At 37.7% G+C, this 22,895-nt stretch overlaps 1 protein-coding gene across 3 annotated transcripts in view; it reads left to right on the plus strand.

The window, feature by feature from the left end:
• Positions 1–603: 603 nt before the first annotated feature.
• Positions 604–22,895, plus strand: part of LOC121920746 (tip elongation aberrant protein 1-like) — a 73,624-nt gene continuing 51,332 nt past the window's right edge. Inside the window, exons 1-8 of one of the 3 annotated variants that reach the window (XM_042447924.1) lie at positions 604–1,283; positions 2,277–2,348; positions 3,434–3,506; positions 3,875–3,917; positions 6,203–6,281; positions 16,187–16,275; positions 18,354–18,500; positions 19,690–19,741. In XM_042447924.1, coding sequence (XP_042303858.1) covers positions 1,228–1,283; positions 2,277–2,348; positions 3,434–3,506; positions 3,875–3,917; positions 6,203–6,281; positions 16,187–16,275; positions 18,354–18,500; positions 19,690–19,741 — 611 coding nt within the window. In that variant the 5' untranslated portion in view covers positions 604–1,227. Of the gene's footprint in view, positions 1,284–1,517; positions 1,828–2,276; positions 2,349–3,433; positions 3,507–3,874; positions 3,918–6,202; positions 6,282–16,186; positions 16,276–18,353; positions 18,501–19,689; positions 19,742–22,895 lie in introns of those variants that run through there. The other 2 variants (XM_042447925.1, XM_042447926.1) reach the window with 2 other exon arrangements.

Consider the following 22,895-nt stretch of genomic DNA (forward strand, 5'->3'; position numbering starts at 1 on the left):
GTTCTCATACAATTGCACTTGTCCTTCTATATTCACTAGAGTTAGGGGCACAAGAACCCCGTGAGTATGGAAAAACTGCAAATAACAAAACACCATGTTTTTACCTGAGAGGACACCTCTCTAGGAATCTCTAGGTCCTCCAGTGCAATGCTGTGGTTAATGTCCAACAGACACTGATCATAGAACTGCACTAGAGGAGCTACAAAGGCCTAGTAGAGTATTCTCTCTAGGAATGTCTAGGTCTTTTAGTGCAACGTTTGGTTAAAGTTGACCATAGAGTTGCATTGTAGGACCTAGATATTCCTAGAGAGAACATATCAATAAAATCCATGAATAATAAAATCCACAAATATCAAAGCCACAAATATGGAGGGGTGAGAGTATTTTGTTTTTGACAGTCATAACCTATAAATACAGTGTCTTCAACGCAGACTGTAATGTTGTTTAACTCTGCACCAATGTTGCCGCCAAGCAGTTGTATAGCATATTTATCTCTTTGCTATCTACAGGTAAATATATTAAGTAAGCTGTATGGGTAAGATTCCTTTTGTGACTATGCTTTTGCCTTGCTTCTTGCAACTCTTTTTTGAGAAGGAACCACTGTTCAATGGTGAAGATGAGTTGTATTTAGAGTGCTGAAGATGGTTTGCTCCCACTATTGGTGCTGGCACTCCTAGTTAAAAAGCCATTAGGTACCAAGTGATGGAAAGGAGTCTTCCTGAAAGTTTGGAGAGTTTCTGCCAGTCCAACCAGATCATACTGGCTAACAAATAGGACCATTTCTACTGCATTTTCTCAGACTTTTTTTCCCTTCTTGTCACCATGTTCTCCATATGTCCTCAGTAACTCCTATGCAGAAAGTATATAGAAATAGGCTTTCTAGACATATATTTTTCTAACTTCCAGATCCAAAACTGTACTCAGGCATGGAGGAATTACCCTCACCTACTCCAGTATCAGCTTCTGGCTGTGAATATGAAAGCTAACAAAAACTTGTGATCTTTGCCACAGGAATTAAGGGTACTTCTTCAAAGAAGTTGGTTGAAGAGGTGGGAATTGGTATAGCAGGGGTATGAATTACATGTCTCTCCAGATGCTGTTAGGTTGCAACTTATTGTTGCTCTAGCCAGCATACCCAGTGATGAGGATGAAGAGTGATGGGAATTCAAGTTCAACAATATCTGAAGGACTGCACAGTTCTTTCCATTTCTCTATACACATACACACATGCATGCATACACACAAGGCTTTACAAAGATGAGAAATTCGTTGAGCCAGCAGAGGTAAGCCATTTTACAGTGCAGCGCTATGTACGTCTGTATAGAAGTAAGCTACATGGGCAATGTGACCTATTACTAGAGCACAAACTTGGTTGCTTGGCTTTATCTATTTACAGTGCAATCCTATGCATATCTACTGAAATTATAAGCCCCATTGAGTTCAGTAGGGCTTAACCTCCAGTAAATGTTTACAGGATTCCAGCCTTAAATAAAAAAACAGTCCTGTTATTCTGCCTTTTAAGAAATTTATCAGTTTTCCTAGCACAGTGATAAAGCAATAAAATTATGTGGGTTGGATGTACAGTATGAGAAGTATCTATTACGTTACCATGACTTCAAGTAACCCGGAAATAATGCGGAATCAGAAAGGCAACAGTGAGGTGTGCGTTTCTCTCTGTGTACTTTGGTATCATAGCAACTGCTATGAAGGTAGGTAAAGAGCGAGATAAAGCTGGTGAATAAATTAGACTAGGAATTAATATTTGACGGCTTAGTGAGTTTGCAGGGACGCTGTTTCCTGAGCTATTAATGAAAGGGAGGCACGCAGGTGAGTGAACATGGTAAGGAGAAAAGAAGAGGGAGAACCAGTCCTGACTCATGGTTTGTTATTATTTCAACATTTTTCACAAACTAATTTGCAAGCAATGTAACAGATCTGTTATGACAGTAATTTTCTGTAAACATGCTAATATTGATTAAAGAAAGTGCAATGTAAATTGTCCTCCCCGATTGCTTTTTTTTAACTGCAGTTCTTCTTCACCTTCCAAACCTAATTCGAAAGGTTTGGGACAGGTCTCTCAAGTGGATTTCCAGATGGAAAGATAAATCAACAATGCTTCCCACATACTTTTATGGGAGCTGTGTTTTCCATTTGCACATTAAGCTGTTGGGATCCCAGACGTAGTATCCATCTGTAAATCATGTTTTAAAATTTTTTACTATATATTGTCAAGGCAATTCATACATTTTGTTTTCTGCACACAATCTTTTTTTTAGTAGTTTCAAGATGGCATTAGCAAGTGGACACTGGATTCAAAAAGAAGTGATTGGAGATGCTCCAAATCCTAGGTATGTCATAATGGAGGGTAAAAAGCTGACTTTTTTCTCACACACTTATTTGTTCATTTAATTTGCATTTATTTTAGTAAAGCATAATAGTGAATAGTCAATACACTTGTGGGGTTTTTTTTCCTAGAGAACATCAAATTTTTTTTAAAAAAAAAAAACTCCTTTGCTTCTTGCATTACAGCTTGTCATGAAATATGAATGGGATATACTTCAAATGTGATATATACTAAGTTTCTGATAATTTAGTAGAATAAAAATCTAATAAGACAACCATATTGTCATTATTGTCATTTATTTACCTACTTGCAGGCACTTAGAAGGAGACGTCAAATTAATTTTTCTACCTGTTATCACTGAAATATCCTTAAATATGACAACACTGTATCAATATGTCTTAGATCTTTTCTGGCTGATGGCCCTATCTTGCCAGTTTACTTTATCTAGTCTAGTCTGGGGAGGGAGGACTGAAACGCTCCCTATCCCTGTTTCTAGCTTTCTGGAGTTGAGGGCAATTCTATGCATATTTACTCAGAAGTTTTAATGGGCTTCATCTCTACATAAGGCGTTGAACTGGAATCATTATCATTTTTGTTTCTCAGTTTTGTGAGAAAGAGTGAGCGTGATGAAGCTTCCCTGGAAGTGTAAAGGCCCCATTAATAAGTTTGTCTTCACTGCAGCAGTTACATCTATTTCCTTTACTGCTAGAACCAAATAGAGTGTTTTGTTGGACTTAGAAAGAAATATATAAAAGAAGTTAGAGATTTATGTTACTTTGAGAGATTTTATTAATTTATGTTAACTTATGGATCCTCAGTAGATCCACTGTGATCCTAGTGCTTATTCTAACAGGCCATTTCTGCTGGTGCAATGGATCAAAGTGTAATAATCCTGTTGGACTCAGCCTATTGTTTGAGATTGGGACAGCTTTAGGTCATCCAAAGTACACTGAACTCTCTGATGTGTATTAGATATATACACTAGTAAATGCACTAGTACGGGACTCTTCTTTTCAAAATGAGGACTGAAAGAGTATATTATTGGCACATCTGAAAGCTATTTACTGTTATTTCCATGTTATTCTTTAGACATGGACATGCATTGGCTATGGCAGGAAATATAGCATTCATGTTTGGCGGCTGTTCCTTTTATAATACTTCTGTAAGTACTATCAGTTTTGTTTGTTATCTCCTGTTAATTTGATTACCATTTAGTGTTTATAGCTAGTGTAGTATAATAAGTGGCATGTCACATCTGCATTTCCTGTTTGCTTTAAATCTTCTCATTTCCACTGTGCACAAGTATTTACGTAAGAATTATTGCATTCTATTCATTGTCACCCAGTGTGCATCTCAGAGACATGTTCATTTCTCTCTGGATAACTGTTCAGCTATTATTTCTAGCAGTGGCCACCTGAGATAGCTTAAACTTGAATTTAATTTTAAAGGTTTTTTTTTTTATCTAAATGACAATACTGATGCCCTGTAAATAAAAATATCAACTTCAATCTCTCTTTCTTTCTCTCCCAGGATGATCAGCCAACCTATTTTAATGACTTCTACATGTTGACAAGTGAGAAACCATTAATCTTTTCTAGCAGGCAGATTGTTCATGGGTTTATTCCTCCCACTGGAGTTGCACATATTTCACTATAACGGGCCATTCATTGGTAATGCAAAAGAGGCTTATCACTATAATTTGGGGAAAGTGTATCATAAACAATACAAAGAGTAACAAAAATTCCTGTGGCATTTTATTGACAAACAAATGTATTAGATAATGACAGCGCTGCTTCTTGGTTTTGCTGCAAAGGACTAATACATCTACTCGCTTTGGAAACTGTTAATACAGAAAATGAGAAGAGAAAGTCTGGAAGTTAGTTGCTTGTGCATTATCCCCCACACTGGCCCTGGTCTAAATAGGCTGTAGAAAATCCATTTCAGTGTTCTGAAGATATAAATGTATCCACTATGGCCTAAATAAATGTTATCATGTCTGGAGCTCCACTCACACAGTTACATCAGACTGCCCTATTGGATAAGCAGGATTCTTTGTCATGTGACCAATGAAAACATGAAAACCTCAGACACATTTTTCAAATGTTCAACAATATGTGTGATGGAGGTGTACAATTGTAATGATACAGCTATATCCAAACCAATACTTTTTTTCTCATCCATTTCCATAAGTGTTTCCTGATTAATAAATTCCAGACATCATTTTATGAATGTGCATTTTAATCATTATTTTTATATTTTAATGTTTAAGTTTATTGTAATCTGAAATCTTTGATATGGGATGTTTTATGTAGCCTATTAAAATTGATCAGCCAATAGATCAATCAATGGGAAGCCTAGAAAAATGCATGTGTGAGGTCTTACTTGCTGATTTTGTGTGAGTGATAAAAACAATAGAGGCATTGCTTGAAGCATATGCCTGCTTCTGTTGGGAACAAACCTGGAAAGAGAATTTTCACTCTTAATCAGATCTTCACACAGTATAATTAATAGTCTTCATATAATATTTCCTGAAGACACAATCATTTAATTTGTTTTCTATCTCATCTCTGAGTTTAAGGTGAAACCATTTGGAAGCTGTGCCATGGTCACTAGCTCTAGGCTGCTACCATATTACACAATTAATGCAGTTTGGCACCAGTTTAACTGTCATGGCTCCATCCTATGGAACTCTGGGATGTGTAGTCTTTTGTGGCACCAGAGCAGGCTAAATATCTCACAAAACTACAAATTTTAGAATTGAGCCACGGCAATTAAAGCAGTGTCAAACTGTATTAATTCTTCAGTGTAGATGCAGCCCCAGCTGTCCTTAAAAAGAGTAGTCTGGCTGGCTTCACAGATACCTGTGTCATCACTCATCACCCTCCCAGGTTTCTTACATAGAGAGAGGAAAAATCATTTGCCAAGTAGCTGATGGCAGTGGAAGTGTCACTTTTTGATTGTTAACCTGGGATGGAGATTATTCATGACAGAGACTTAAAACAGACTGGCTGGGATCCAATATTCTGCTTGCAAAGCATAAATCTGTGCCAGCATACTTAGGCTAGTCACCAAGAAGGAAGTGCTCCTTCCTTCCTAGTTCCCTCTCCTGACGTGAAACAGCATCTGGGGAGCTCCCAAGTGCAGCTCCAACACTTTAGCTTTCAGTTGGCTGTAGGGATGCACCTGGATTCATTCTGCCTCCCCTTCCTCAACCAGAGAGAAAGGAAGAGTCTTATTCCAGTGTAAGCCTACTCCTTTTTCTCTAGGTACTTAAGGGCAGCCAGAGAGGACATCCCCTACAGCTAATAAATTACCAGGAGGATATAGTGTTACTCCTGAGGGAGCCCCAGCTGCTGTTGCACACCCAGGGCAAGAGGCAGTGGCACAAGGAGCTGTTGGCTATCTCCTTCTGTGATGTGTTTAAAAGTATGTACACTGCTATAACTGTTAAGGACTGAAGAAAACAATCCTCATTGGCATAACAGGGATCACACCAGCATCTGTCACTTACAGGATTCTGGGCTTACAGTATAACTCTTTGAGAATCATTGTGAAATATCATATGTTTCATTCTAATAATGTTTCAAAATACAGTCAGATTCTATGGAAAATGTTTTTTTTTTAAGTTTTAAAAGTTTTTTAAGGAATAAATTATTCACAATAAGAATAAATTTAATTGTGGATCTGTAATGTGAGAAGAAAAGTCATAGGAATGACAGTTAAAAGCAGCCATGAATGATCAAGGTGTTGTATCTATTTTTACAAAAACCTTTGTATTCATTTACTAATACCAGTCCCATGTGTCTATTTGTCTTTGTCTATGCACCCATGATAATCTCGAAATATCCTCATTTTCAGTTACCCCTACTGATCTGGCTTGGGAAAAGATACCACAGGATGGACATATTCCTTGTCCAAGACAAGGGCACTCACTTTGGTAAGCAATTGCTTTCACAAAATGCATACTCTCAAGCTGGCATCAGAAGCAGCCCACAAAAATGTGGGTTATCTCTTACATTTCCCAAACTGAGTCAGGAAACTATTTAGATTCTGCTACACTGACTCCTTGGATTATTATTATTATTATTATTATTATTATTATTATTATTATTAAACACAAGATTAATCTTTTTTCATTAAAGTTCTTTGTTCTTAAAAAACTTTTGATTATTTTTTTAAAAATGGAGTAACAGGATTTATGTTTTTAATTAATTATTTTTATTAGTTTTCCATTACAAAGAAACATCATAATATTTCATATCTTCATCTATACATAAGCTTCCTTGACTTCCAAATCTTACATTTTCTTGTCTAAATTTATCCCCAACATATATGTCATTGCTTGTAATAATATAAGGCTTAGTGAGACGGTCCTATATCTTTCTCTTTTTCCATGTATTTGTAATTACTAGCTTATATGCTCTTTAAAGTAGTTATTTGCTAATAAATCTTTACATATTTGATTTTATCCCCCATATATTGTTTAAATATTTTGAGATAGGTTTCACAATAGTCTGCTGATTTTTTGTTGTTCCAAACGGTTATTATGCCCAGTTCTTTTAATTCTAAGATCTTTCTTATCCATTCCTCTATCATAGGTATTTTTTCTAGTTTCCAGTACTTAGCCAATATAATTCTGGCTGCAGTTACTAGATATAGGACCATTCTCTAGTGTGCCTTCTCTTTGTCTGGCCTTAGAACAAAAGTCATATTAAGAAGATGTATAACTCAGGAATATATGGGAAATTTAAGTCTAAAATCTGTTGCATTGCTTTGGCCCAGTATTTTTTAACTTTTTAACTAAAGTTCTTTGTTCTTCAAAAACTTTTGAGTATTTTTTTAAAAGATGGAGTAACAGGATTTATATGTAATATATATTATGGAAGGAGGAACCAACGACACATAGATGATGGCTAAGGCATTAATTGGCTCTGTCATCTGAGTCCATCCACACTGAAGCTGTGAAAGAACCATCTATCCCAATTGCACTTATTTTCCCCTACATCAAGGGACCTTGACTGATATGGTTATCAGTCAGCATTAGTTGCTTGACCAACTGTTAACAGGCCAAACAAAGTACTGTATATGAACCTAATTGAATACAGTGCTGGATTAGTGCACAGCCATATTACCAGAATCTTCTAAAAGGTTAAGATTATGATTCTCTTAAACTAATGCACATTTTAGTGATGCTATGAGGCCACAAATGACATTTCTTAGGGACTCAGCTGAGACCCTGGAAAAGTTTGGGTTTTTTGGACCACAACTCCCAGAAGTCCCCAGCCTTTGTGCCAAGTCCCAAACTCTTGTCTCAGCATATCTTAATCCAGCCCTTATTATATTGTTGTTCTGTGCCTTCAAGTCATCCTGTGGATTTCCATGGCTGAGTGGGATTTGAACCCTGGTTGCCTAGAGTCCTAGGCCAACGCTCAAATCAGAAAATAATAATAAAAAAAGCAGCCACTTTGCAGAATTGTACATCAGGCTGATTCTCCTGATTATATACTTGAACTACGTATTTCTTTTTCAGCGGTTATTTCCTTGTACAATCGCACATGAGTCATCTGCTTATCACTATGTATTCCTCATTGTTTTCAGCTCTTTGCAAGAAACTAGGCTACTTGGTGTGTCTTTTTTTAGCATGGATTCTCATGTCCTCTTCTTCAACTACATCTTTCATATTTGCCCACGTTTCCTATGCTTCATCTATTCTTACTTCAGTCTTTGTATCTGCTTTGTTTTTTAATCTTATTTGCTAACCAGTTTTTTCTGCTTGCTCTTTCTCCTTACTCACTACTGAGTTATTTCCTCCTTTCCATTTTCTAGTGTGTTTGAACTTGTTAGTTATTTCAACCCAATTTTGTTTTTGATTGAGTTGTGTCATTTCTTGAACCCTCTTTCCTTTGTCTATGGGAGTTTTATAAAATGCACTCACTACATTAATCTAGTACCTATACCAACATTATTCTAACCTTCATCTTATAAAACTTGATCACATTCTGACTTCATAAAATGGACTTTTGTTTGGAAGGAAAGGAATTTGGGACTGGTGATATCATTTGTTTTCCATTTTTGCCAATGAAATGGTTTTCCTGCTAATTCCAGTTTTATTTTATGACAAGCAAGTTTGTGAGTGCCCAAGTACTGGTGGTGGGCAGGAACTGTTTGTTTTCAGCTAAATTTACATTTTAGTTCCATCCCTTCCTTCCTTGAAAAAGTAGCTAGAGCTGTGCATGAATTGCACTTTAATTTCTTATCCTATTTTTGGGCAGAGAAATAGGGACTTTTTGTATTATTATGGATCATGGTATTGTGGGGATACATATACAGAGACTGAAAGACAGAGAGTATGGGAAATATATAGAAAAAATGTGCAATTATTTTCCCCACAGGGCATGTGTGAAAGAGATAACACAACAGCTCACACTTTGCTCTTCACCCCCACCCCAAATATATTTTGAAAAGTGTCAGAGCACCCTCAGTCCTGGATCTTCTGGTCTTGATGAAATTACATTCTGCATGAAGATCCCCTTGGTCAGTACAGGGTTAGGGCTGGGTCCATAGGTTCAGAATATTTCTATCATGGCAGAGCAGAAGTGTATCAACACTGCACAGTTATAGCACTTTGATGGCATTTTAACTACCATTCCTCTTTCCTATGGCATCCTAGGACTTTGTGATACTTGTGGCAGAGAATCCCAAGCACCTCATGAAACAATAAATGTCAAGATCCCATAGGATGGATCTATAACAGAGTGGTATGAAAGTGCTATAATGGTAATGTGAACACAGCCCTGGTCATTTTATACCAAACTTTTACCAGCTCCATTGGTTACCAATTCATTTCTAGGTTCAGTTCAAGGTGTTGATTTGAATCTTTAAATGTTTTGAAATCAAATTATCTCAAGGAACATCTATGTCCTTCTAAACCTGTTTGATAATTTTGTTCCATCACTGAGCTCCTTCTACATGCCCTTCCAACATCAGATGCATAATGGGCAGGTATCAGAATGAGGACATTTTGGTTTTGATGCAGCAGGTTTGGTATGCTTGCTTAAAAATGGTACACTTACCACCTTCACTGCTTGTTTTTAAATGAGCAGATGATTTTATTTCAATGCAATATTGCAGAACATTATTTTCAGAAGATATACCGTATTTCTGACTGCTTTTAAAGACATTATTTGGGGTTTCATCTTTGAACATTTATAAACTGTCCTGTTAATGTTTTGCTTTCAGTGGCTTTATCTTTTAATATTTATAAGCTGCCTTGTTAATATTTTAGGAAAGGTGATATAGAAATTCTAGGAATGAATGGATGGATGAATAAACATGCAAAATATATGTTCAGTAGATGGACCTTTAGACTAAATATCATTACCATATATATATTGTTGGTTTTCTGTTGGCATTCTTATATGGGCTATGCTTATGCAAAAACAGATCTTTTTGAGTTGGGGAGGGCTGCTCATGCTAACAATTAGAAGCAATGTTGCCTACAGTCTTCTATATCAGTGTGAGCAGTAGATCCACTGTGTGTTGTAATCTGGATTTCAATGGAGCTTTTCAATGTGCTAAATCGATTTTTAGGCTAGGATTTAACACCTTGGTTAGCTCTTATAAAGTTAGCACTAAAACTGTGAGCAGATTCACCATGCCCCTTCACTTGGAAGCCACCATCTGTCACTGTTCAGCTATTCTATCTTTTACTCTAACAGTATCACCATTTTTATTCTATAAGATTTTTAACATCTTTGCCTGATGAAGAAGCCAGTGAAGCTTCCAAAGCTTGCACAATGTATTTTATGCTTTGGGGAGCTGGTTTGTGGAGAGTTAATCTCTCAGGCTGTTTGGAAATGAAGTTCCACCATGCTGCCTAGCCCTAAGCTCCAGCCGCTGACACAATCACTACACAACACAAGGCCATCTCTGCTTGCCTCTTTTCTTTTCATGTCTTCTGGGCCTGTCAGGGGAAGGAGAGACGAATGGAAGAATAAGGTGGCAATGCTATACCTGTTCAGTAACAACTGGAGCCTACAGGGCAGGATGAGGCTCCCACCTCATGGTCCCTCTTGCCTCGTTTCCTGCTTCATTGCTACTGCCACATTTTAATCTACCATTGGCCTACGATGAAGGAGAATCTGGGATTTATTGTTTCAACTGACCCAGCCAGTTGGGACCTTTTTTAGTCTCTTCAGTCTGGGATTTTCTAGGTTTTCCGAGACAAATGGCAGCCGTAGTTCTGCTTCTCTTTAGGAATCAACTTGATCACTTTAACTCTTATGTTTTTCTAAGTGGAATTGTTGTGTCTGGGTTTTGTTTTGTTGTTTCCCTTTCCACCACATCAGTTGCAGCAGAAAGACAGAAAGAGAAAGAGTGGGGTTCCAATCCTACTTAGCACTGCAACAGGTCATATTAGGGACTGGGAAAAAGAAAACTAGGTGCCTGATGGCCACATGTTATTTAGACTCCAAAGGTCTTGAAACAGGATTGGTGTATCATTTGCTCCTTGAAATGGCATCACAATGATTGGGTGCTACCAAACTACACAAGTGTGGAGCAAAGCATAGAAAAGCTGCTTTCTGGGACTACAGCTCCCAGAATCCTCCAGATATTCTGGAAGATCCTGAAAGCACAAAGATGTATAGAAAACAAGCTATAGGTTCAAGCTGAATATTCACCATGCAGAGACATAAAATGAAACAGAAGAACTTCAGCAAATATGTGTCTGCTTCAGGTACCAAACTTCAGCTCACTGAGCAATAACTGGTATGCCTTTTAACTCATCCCATATCTTAATCACTTGGGTTCTCTGAAAGCTTGCTTAACACTGCCTCCGATTTATGCAGCTGTTATTCCACACTAGTGTTTGCCCATATGGAGACTGTATTAGCTATATCACTTGTTCAAAAATGGTACGCTTGCAGGGCAGAAGTAGAAAAGGGGGTTCTATCCAAATAAGCTGTAAACTCCAACACTGAAAAAGTTAATACTTACTTGTTATTTCCAAAGAGAAAGAATATGGCTGCCTTGGTAAACTTGAGCTTGTTTCAGAATGCTTCTTTTTCTTCATTAACCTTGTACCACAGTGATTGTATATGGACATTCATGTTTTTCTGCCATTGTAAAGTTGACCTCTGAAGATTTACATCCTGGTTTTCTAAGGGCCTCTCTTAGGACTAAAATGGCCCAGGAGAGTCCCTAAGCATGGCAAGATTGTCCTCCCTATATGCTACACATTTGTGGAGTGGGTTGGAAAAAGCTGGAATTGGAAGCACCACAAAGGTGTACCCCTCTGAAGTCCCCTGGAGGCAAATGTGGCCGCTCAACTCCTGGCAGATGCCCACCATGATCTATCAAGTTAGTGTAAGATGAACTGTATGGGTTTCAGTGATTAATATAATACTGTTCTGATCCTAAAACCAGGCCTATTTGAGAGTGACAAAAGTAACTTTGGGGAACGATAACTCCCAGAGTCCCCCTACGGTCATAATTTTCTGGCAGTTGGAATCAAGGGTTCCAAGCTATGTCTGCAGCACAGTTTTGCTTCTTCTGACCCAAAAGGTGGCAGTGCCCAAGGAAGAAGCTACATAAGGCCAGACAGATCTTGGTACCAGTTCATCCATGCATTACAGCTTAAAGAGTTTGCTGTAGGTTTATAAAAAAAAATAGTGGTAGCATTCCTCCACCCCCCACATACAAAAACACCCCTAAATTGATTTATAATTTTGCTAAATTATCTCTATTGACATTTTGATACAGGCATTTTAAACAATTTGTAACACATTCCTAACCAGTAGCATTTGTTGGGGTTTGATCTCTAGTAAGTGCACTTGTAATTGCAGTCTTACTAAAACAATTACTGGTTTCTTCTAACTGATTTGAATTTTAATGAAATTATTGATACTGGAATATACTCAAAATGAACTGTTTCCTTTTTTCAAACATGGATAATGAAACATTTTTCTTGTCAAAAAGCACTGCAGATAGATTCCTATGTAATATATTATTTTGTTCACACATTAAACTAAAATAAAGGGGGAAAGTTTCCTGGCCTGGAGTGTGTTTTATTTTTGCATACTCTGGTGCTTGGAAATTTATTTTTCTTTGGTTTATTCTTTTCTCTTAATGTTTGAAAATCAAATGCATTCCCCTGCCAGCATTTAGCATGGTGCTAGCAAGAACATGTAAAGTTCTACAAAAATTAGTGCGTCAACAGCTGTGAAAGCCACATGGGGCATTTCACGCCGCCTCCCTCAAAGATGTCATCAAGCTCCAAACAACAATAGGATATGTGAATTTGGATTTGCAGATAGTTTATTAGAATATACATGTCATTGTATCCAAAAGGCACAGAATGGTTTCCACCATGTAAAGATATACTTATTTCTCTTTTGTGCATTTTCTCCTCACCAGTATACATTATTTACTTAGGCTGCATAAGGGGGCTGCAACTATCAATTATTCCTGATGGCAGTGATCATCCTTGCATCCTTAATTGTGTAGAATACCTTCCTAAATGGACTGTGGGTTTTTTCCTCATACCACTACAATTCTTTGGAGAAGGCTGAAGGTGGACTGGCATAGAGAAAGCTGCCTGATCTACATAGTGAATTGCTGTATGTGTACATTCATAGACGCACACCTTCATGTCTCCTGTTGACTTATGGCAACCCCATGAATTTCCTAAGGTTTTCATAGGCAAGGAATAGCAGTGGTTTTGCCAGGTCCTTCTTCTGAAATATAGCCTACAGCAGCTGGTGTTCTCTGACTCTGCTTAGCTTCCAAATCAGATGGGATCTGGTACCTTTAGGATATTTAGACTGCATATACCCAAAGGCCTCATGATACCATGACAGCTATCATAGGAAGACATTGAAAGGGACTTCTATGTATAAATAGCTCTGTTCATTATTAATCCTTTTGTGCTAATATTCCTATTATTTAAATACCATTGCTTCCCCTAGGTCTTATATCTTTCAATGCATATTTTACTGGCTTTTCATTTAGAGTGTGAAGCAACAGCGTGCAGACAGGACATGAAAGAATCAGTGCTTAGAAATGTTTTTTGGGGGGGAGGGGGTGTACTATAAATTCCAAAACCTCCACAAAGTGTGGTCTGTAGCAAGAGATCAGTGACTGATAACTCATCATTGCAATGTGTACCCTGCTAAGTTCAGAGGTAGTATTTTACTGAATACCAATGGCTGGGGAGTAATAACAGAAAAGAGCTGTGTAGCTTTCATGTCTTCTTTATTGGCTTTCCAGAGGCATCTGGTTAGCCAGTGTAGAAAACAGGATGCTATCTAGACCTAATGGACCTGGAGTATGACCACACGATGCATTTTTTTTTTTGTGCCTCATCCTTCAAGCATCATTTCTCAAAACCCATGTCTATCCATCAATTCATTGTATGCTCCCAAAGCATTTTCCATTCCCTGGCACTTTCTCCCAGCAGGCCCCAATTCTCATCTAAGTCCCAGTGTTACTGATATGCCTTATCAAGTTAATCATGCACGACAATTGGTGCTCAGCAGTAGATATCACCATGTACCACCATTCAAATGTTTCATAGTTAAGCTCGGTCACCTTCTTGTAGACCCCAAGTGTTTTCAACACAGCAAGTTATTTCAAAGCATGTAAAGTTTCTTTTTTAAAAAAGTATTTCACTCTTGTTGTATGTCACAATGTCGGAGAAGCAATTCACTTCCATTGCTTATTAAGTGCTAAAGAAGTGACTTGACTCCTCAATGTTGTTTGCTATTTTTCCAATTTTTTTCCTTACCTTGGGGAAAAAAACCTTGGGGTTGATTACAATAGAGGTGGGGAAAATGTGGCCTTTGAGCTGCATGCATTTCTTGGGGAACCCCCCCCCCCCCCAAATAAGACTTCACAAACCCACAGAATCCCATATTTAAATTTTCACAGGTTATTTTTTTTCCTCTCAGAACAGCTTTGAAATGCTACAAAGTCTAGTATTTTTTCCCTCACACTCTCATGACTCTCCATGATCCCAAAAATCATTTGGGGATTTAACCTGAAGAGACATGGCATCATTTCGGGTCATGCCTTCAGTGAGAAAGCAAGCCTCTGGGAGGGGGATATTGGATGAGAACTGATTTCCACCCCCTTTGCTGTTGCTCATCTCAAACCAGAAAATGACAAATAAAACATTAGCCATGTCTTATCAAAAAGCCTCTAAAATAGACCTTTAAAGGTCTATTATTTTGCAAATGTGACTTCATTCCATCCTGGTCTTTCTGTTTCTCTCCTTCACTCACACACTCTCTCACACACACACATATTGCAAGTAACTTGTTTTCTACATTATGGCCTTTTTATGAAAGAACACACAAAATAAGCTCTTTGTTGTGTAGTTTGTAGGTAATAATAATAATAATAATAATAATAATAATAATAATAATAATAATTTTATTTATATTTTCCTGCCTCTCCCAGGTGGACCGAGGCATGATTGCAACCCAGTTTCAATACACAGTATACAAGCACTAATCACAACAATAAAATACAATAATAAAATATAATAAAATACAAGATAATTAACAATTCGAACAATACTATCAAAATCGAGGTGGAGAAGATCTTTCAATCTAGGTCAAAGAGATGGAACAGTATTTCTTATAGGAGATCAGATGGACAGAAGAGAAAACCAATCAGAATCCAGATCAATGGTTGCTCTGCCACAAAGCAGAATTAGGCAGCTTTCCCATACAGCAAATTTTGACTTCCATGGTTAATTATTGAACTTATTAATACTGGAGGGGGACAGAGGGCAGGCAATTGTAAGATTATTGTTTTTATATAATAATATAAATGCAAAGTGATAATATAAATGCAAAGCAGGAGGACAAGGGCAGGCAATTGTAAGATTATGTTTACCCCTCAGGTGACAAAATAATTCAGCTGCCCTTGTGTACTATACACCTTGGTTTGGGGGGGCTAATTCCCCCACACACACCCTGCCAGTTGCCATGGAAAACAACTAAGAAGAGCATCCTTTGGCAAGGTCATCAACTGTTTAGAAAGCTAGTAGTAGTTTAGCCATTAAAGTGTTGGACTGGGAAAAGAGAGAACCGTGTTCTACTCTCAAATGGACAATGGCATCATTAGAGTTGGTGTCACTTGGTGCACTAACTCATGATATCACCCTCCATGACCTCCTCCCATGTCACACCCATACAGAATCCTTAGTAAAAAAATTTTACTGCTAGTGTTACTCATAAATTGTAATTCCCATATTTCACTGAATGTAATGGTAACAGTTGTGATATAAATGAGCAAAATTAAAATTATACCTTTAAATTGTAAATTATAAGGAGAGGGTTTTGTTGTTGTTTTTTTACAGTTCTCAGCCAGAGAGCTGTAGTGCCTCATCAAACTACAAACTCCAAAATTCCATAAGATGTTGCTGTGGCAGTTAAAGTAAAGCTATAATTGTGTAGTGTGTAAGGGCCCTTAGTCATTCTCTGTCTCAGTTAGACATGCCTGATAGGATTGTTATCAGTAAAACAAGGGGGAAGGGAGAGCTATGTACACCACTTTGAGCTCATTGGAGGAAAGGTAGGATATAAAAGGAACTCAAACATGCATACATATATACATAGTCAGAAGAAGGCTGCAAAGGAATCCAACTAACCACTACCATTCGTGGCCCTAGATCACAAAAAATATAATGTCTTCCTCAGTGTTTCTTATAGATTTGTATGCTAGATTGATATTAGGCTCAATAATATCATTGTGAAACAAGTTGCGTGTTATTCTATACAAAATTATAACCATGTGCTTTATAGCTGCCTGTAACATTTCAACTTTGCTTTATAGCATAGTAAAAGGCAAGATATATTTGTTTGGAGGTTGTTCAAGCACGAATGCTGAGCTTTGCCTTCCAGGAGTCTACATATTTGATCTTGGTGAGTAAAAACATAAAATTGGATTGTCAGGGATTTATAGTTCATTTAGGTAATGACAAGTCAAAAGGGCTCTTACTTTTGTGTTATATAAGCAGCTCTTATTATCATAATTTATTATTGTTTGGAGTCAACAGTGACAGCTTGCAACAAAGGCTTTGGATGGTCTTATTCTTGCCTCGATGTGGTCAATTTATCTTTGTAGTGTTATCTTCAATGTGACGGTGGAGAGGATCTTATCAATTCCTAGCCTTTCAGTTTTACTCAATTTTAAAAGCTTTAACATATGTATACAAAATTCTCATTGGATAGCTTTATATCTTACAATTTTCCTCTAGTAGGATTATTTATTATTTCTGTTCATGGAAAATTGGAGCTAATTCTGCACAGATATATTACCAAGTGGCTCAATAAACGAATGAAATACCATTTGATTAGGTCTATTGCCATGCAGCTCTGGAGCCTGCTTTCCCATGGCACTTACAGAACTGAAAGGAATGTCACTCATTTAAAACAGCTCCTTTTTCAGATATATGCTCACTAAAGGTGATTTGGCTCCTAGGTTAGGATCCCTGCTAAGAACATTCCAAATCAAAGGCTTACTCAGTGCTGCTACATGCCAGTTCGTAATACACCACATTTTAAATCCTACTTTAGACTGATTAGTTCCAGAAGTCAGAGCACTTCAGTGTACATGGATTTAGCCTGGGGCAGCACTAGAGCCCTAATTTGAGCAATAGTTGTATGATTTTACAAAGAAAACACATGCTGACTGCCTTCTAAAGGGCATGCATATGCTTCTTTCCAGACCTACTGCACTATGTTAACATGTCTAGATGCTTTATAGAGGTGTTATCTCTGGGGTTCATCCAGATAGTTCATATTTCAGAATTGAGTGCATGCTTTTGAGTTTATTAGGGCCTCTTAAGAACATGCCTGGCCCCAGATATGAAAATATGGAAATATGGAAACCCCAAGTATAACACAGGGTATGCAGAGTGTGCTTACTCTCACATTGTATGTACATTGCTTTGGAAGAGAGTGGGGCCAGTTGCTCTTCTGGCACCAAAATGGAACCCTTGGGGGTATCAAACACACCAGGGTCTAACAGTCTGGAGTCAAGAAGAAGAATAAACTCTAATTCACTAAAAACAGAAGAAAACATGATATTTCACTGTGGGCCCAAAACTAATTCAATTAACCAAAACTAAGCATCACATATGAACAAGGCGGCTGCATTTGTACAATAAACAAACAAACAAACAAACTACTGTATGGACATTAATCATGTTGACTGGGGGATTATGGGAGGTATCAACCAAAGAAGTCACTTTTCTAAACTCTGGTGTTTTGGTTATGATTAGTACCATAACACACACTGTTACAAATCTATATTGTTCACAAACAACCTGATACATAACCTGTGAGACAATTATGTAAATGAATTCATGAATATTCTGTGATTATGATGATGTAAACCAGGCACAAATTTCTCAATAGTTTGTCTGTTTAGATTTCAGATGATGTAGAACAAGCCTGACAATACTGCTCTTCTGATAACTTGCTCTCTGCGTTACAACTATAGACCTAAATCCATTTACTTGGTTCAACTAGAGTAGACCCTTTGAATCCATGGGATTTCAATACATGTTCATATATTTATTAGTTGTCATTCAAAGGTTGGCATGAGACATTATTAAGCACTATGGTGGACAGGGACAAGTAGCTGTAGTTTGCTCTGTCTTCTCACAGAAAGAATTTAGGTGGTGCAAATATACCCAAATAAAAAAACAAGCTCTGTTGTTTTCTCAGATATTACTTAGAATACCTCATTGTCTCAATTCATTGTAATAAAATAAAAACCACTAAATTAAAAAGTAGTTCTGTGACTATGAACCATATTACAACAAAATGAAAGAGGAATGCTGCTTTGCAGAAGACATAAAGAAATCTAACAAACAATTTGCAGTGTAGACTTCCATACTACTCTGTGAAACATGTCAAACTAGAAAGCATATTTCACTATCAGCCCTCTTTTAACAAGAAGCAACTAATGCACTTCTTCTTTATCTTATCTTAAGGTTCTTTAACATGGCAGAAAGCTACTACCACTGGTATTACACCTCAGACTCTCAAACATAGTTCAGCTGTTGTAGGAGAAAACATCTATGTGTATGGCGGTATACAGTGTGGAAAAGCTGTTGATGACCTATATGTGTTCAATACAGGTGAGTAGAACTGAATACTCACAAAATATTAAGTTTAGTACAATCCCAATCAAACCAAAATCATTTAATGGTGTATTTAATATCACTGAATCTGATTTTGGGAGAAAGGTGGGATATAAATCCAATAAATAAATAAATTTAATGATGTTCCTTGTATTTATGAAAAAAAAGTACAAATAGAACATAAATATATTTCCACCTTATTTCTGATGACCAAGATCCGGCACTGTTATAGTGACTACAATGATGGAACTCTTTCATCATAGTTATCACTGACAATGCCACCCCACAACCTGCTGTCACAGCCTGGCAGCACCCTGAGTGAAGGGCTTCCGAAGTGCTGGAGACTGGAGTGTAGGGAAGTGACACCCACAACACACAACACACGTGCAGTTATTGGTTGTCTTAGGAACAGGCAGCTGAAAAAATTCCTTAGGATCCCACAACTGCTTGTTCCAAAGCACTCCATAACTGGGAGCATGGTGCAGGTGTCATTTGACAGTGCTCCCATCTCCAGTGCCTCAGAACACTAGCAAGCTACAAAGGTAGGTGAGGAGGGCATATGCAATTCTTCATGACTGTAAATGTAAATTCCCGGTATTCCATCTTAATATATTATAACTGCACAGGATGTCAGCTGCTGATTTGCTACACAGCACACCACCTTTGACAGGAGTTGTTGAACCTCATTATTTTTTATACTGTTGTCTGTTTTTATCCTTCAGGCTTTTAAATTTCTGATGCCAGATGTGTATTGCAAATGTTTATGCAATTAATCACTAGAGAAACCACTGTTTCAGTAAACAAGCCCTTTACTGTAGAAGCTACTATGCTTTTAAATAAATATATACTCAATTTCTACCTGTGTTCCAGTTTTGAAATACACAAGGAAATTTATACAATCACCCCTCCATATATACTGATTCTCCATCACAGCTTGATTTTTTTTAATAAAACCATTCCAAAAAGCAAACCTTGATTTTGACATTTTATATAAGGGATACCATTTTACTACACCATTGTATTTAATGGGACTTCAGCATCCATGGATTTTAATATCCATAAGGGAAAGGTCCTTGAACCAAACCCCAGCAGATATCAAACACTCACTATATTCTGTATGTGTCTATACATTATTGTCCATAACATTCTAAAGTACTTTTGTTGTTGTGACCATAATATCTTTCAGTATCCCAGAGTTGGACTCCAGTCAAAACATCTGGTTCAGCTCCAGGTGCCAGGTTAGTTACTAGTCTGTCTGTCTGTCTGTTTCTGCCCCCCCCCCTCTCTCTCTCTCTCTCTCTCTCTCTCTATATATATATATATATATATATATATATTCCCCAGGGGTAACTATATCAGCTATACAGTAAAATACAGTAACATCCAAAATCCACAAAACAGCAATACCTTTATTAAGCCGACCAAAAATGCACAAAACATATTATGCAACCTTTCAAAGCTCAACTAGCTTCTTCATCAGGCAAGGGTGTTAAAAATCATACAGGAAGAGAAATAAAAAATGTAGTTAGAATCAACAACCTTCAGACCATCTTAACTGCCAACAGCCAAACCCACCATCTTGACAAAATGTAGGCCCATGATTCTAACTTTGAGCTGAAACAGATGGCCCTAAAGGGGTAGTGTCATGCTGCCATTTTGAACGCTGGATCAGGGCTGTGGCAACCGCACACCATGGCCCCAATCAGGCATTTTTCCAGCCCAAAAAGAAGCAGCAAAATGCTCCTCCTTTTGGGGCTGGAAAAAGGCCGCCCTTTCTGCCGCCACAGCTTTCCCCCATTTCCGCAGTGCGGCGCATTTAAATGTCATGTCACAGAAACACCATGCCGTGAACCGCTGTGTGGTCAGCAGGGTGGGGTGCCACCAGATGGGGGTGGCATTGGGGTGTCCGGCGTCTGTATGCCATGCCCCCACGCCACCCTGAAGCTGGCTCTTTATGCTGATCTGTTTTGCCCCAAATCATTTTTTACTTCTTCCTTTGACTGATTAAGAAGCCAGTGGAGCTTTAAAAACTTGCATGATTTTTTTTCCTGAATTTTTCATTGGCCGAATAAAGTTTTGTGAATCCCCCCCCCCTTTTTTTTTTTTTAATTCCTCACTCTCATGCTGTCAATGCTATTTGACTCCAGCTAATGCTAGATTAAGGCACTGAAGGAAATGCTACATTAAGGCATAAAGGCATTGCAGGAAATTAAAACAGTAGAGGAGTTCACAGCTGCATACTACAGACTACCATGCCACTGCCGCTAGGAAGCCTAGTGTTTTCTTAGAAAAAATGTATCAGCACAAGTCAATAAAAGTAAGCTCAATCAGACATTTCAAAAAGGCTGAATCCTGAGGCCATAGCTGCATAGCTTGCTCTGTTAACAGGTGCAAAGCTTTGAATGGTCATGGCTAGCAGTGTTTTATTTTCCTAAAATTTATCAGATTCCCTGAAATCTAAATTTGTTGTCTTCTCAAACCTGTCTCCATAATGAAGCAGTGCTGGGGACTGCCATGCTGTGTCAGGTGAAGCTGTGCTTGTAATTGTTCCATGAAGGTCCAGGCTGAGAGGTACTGATATGCTACTAGTAGGACTCTGAAAGTCCAGGGTTTAAATCTCCGCTCTACCATAGACTTCCACTGGATGACCTTCTGCAATTTATACTTTCTCAGCCTCAGAGGAAGGGAATGGCAAATATTTTGTGAACCCTGGGAAAGAGTCTCTATGAACTGGAGTTGAGTTCAAAGCATATTAAAACAAACCAATTCCTGCTTTCTTTTTCTCATTACTACCTTGTATGAAACATGGTGATTTTAACATGAACCCATGTTGAAGCTATGTTAAAATGCTGAGCTTATTCCTCACTTTTTCAGTTTGATTTTCCCTGCCCCCTCCCTGTTGAAAATTATAAAATATAACTAGAACCAGTGTGAACCCCAAATTTATCTCATCCCCCCCATGCTTTCAGGGGTGCTTTTCATTGTGCCTTGTTTGGTATATTGTTCTTCGCTCCCCAGACAGCTTCAGCTGTGAACCCATAGGCCTCACTCTCCATTTTGAATTATTTATTTATTTATTTATTTATTATTTATGCTTCCATGCCTCCATTTTTCCATGCCCAACCTGCTCTTCAGGCATTCTGGAGACTAATCTGCTAGGAGCAAATCTGGAACATGAAAATGGAAAAAGGAGATTTGACACCTCACTGTAATCAGATATTTCTTTTTTCCTTTTTGAAACATTTATTATAGGTTGTTTTGAAGAATTCAGAAACAGGACTTGTTTGCACACCTCCTTTTATTGAGAACTGTTTACAAATTTTGTTCAGGTTTTTTGTCTATATGAAACTTAATTTCATTGTATTTTTACTATCACTGATGAAAAAATTGTATAGCAGTTATGTACACCATGATATTATTTATTAAAATAAGTATCTGGAGGTTACAGTCCTGCTATTACACATTTTCAATGGTAGCTGGTGCCTTCCATGTCAGTGGGGTGATTAATCTGCTCTGGGTTTTAGTTCATGTTTTAGAGAAGCTGTCCAAGGTGATGAATCTGTTTTGTATATTTATAGATCTCCTTTAAAGTTCAGATGGAAACTGGGAACAGATTAACTGTCTCACTGACATGGGAGCCACTAATCAGTGCTAGATGTTTTAAATAAGAATCAAAATAGAGCTGTGTGTGTGTGTAAGTTAAATGGCATTCGCATAACTCTAGAACTGTATTTAAAACACACACACACACAAATGAAAGTCACGTTGGATAGAGCATAGGGCAGGGAGGCAGGGTTAAGGTGAAGGGCAGAAGAGAGCATTAGGGGCTAGTAAGCACCCAGTCATGCTAATGAAGATACATGTAGTAGGGAGTGCCACACGTATGTATGCACTTTCTTTCATTAGTGAGAACAGAGTTCATGTGATAACCTTTATAGTAAGGCATTCACAGCTACATCTGTGATGTAGGATCTTGGTGAACATTTTAGTTAGAATAATAATTTAATTCTTTCAAACCTTTTAGCTACATGTTGCTTTAACTATTTTTATTTAATTTACATTGTAAGTTGCTTTGAGTACCATTTGAGAGAAAGCCAGGATATAAATCGATTAACCTTCCATTTTGAAGCCAAGCCCTCCCTCCAGTCCATCTGCCTTGGTCCAGGCCTTGGAGGTAGAGAGGAACTGCTGGACCTCTTACCCTTTCCCTCCACCACTCCCTTCTCCTTCTGTGTCATGTCTTTTTAGATTGTAAGCCCGAGGACAGGGAACCGTCTAACTAAAAAGATTGCTTGTACAGCACTACGTAAATTTACAGCGCTTCATAAATAAAGGTTAATAATAATAATAATAATAATAATAATAATAATAATAATAATAATAATAATAATA

This window comes from Sceloporus undulatus, chromosome 2 (genome assembly GCF_019175285.1).
Source record: "Sceloporus undulatus isolate JIND9_A2432 ecotype Alabama chromosome 2, SceUnd_v1.1, whole genome shotgun sequence".
Classification (NCBI taxonomy): domain Eukaryota; kingdom Metazoa; phylum Chordata; class Lepidosauria; order Squamata; family Phrynosomatidae; genus Sceloporus; species Sceloporus undulatus.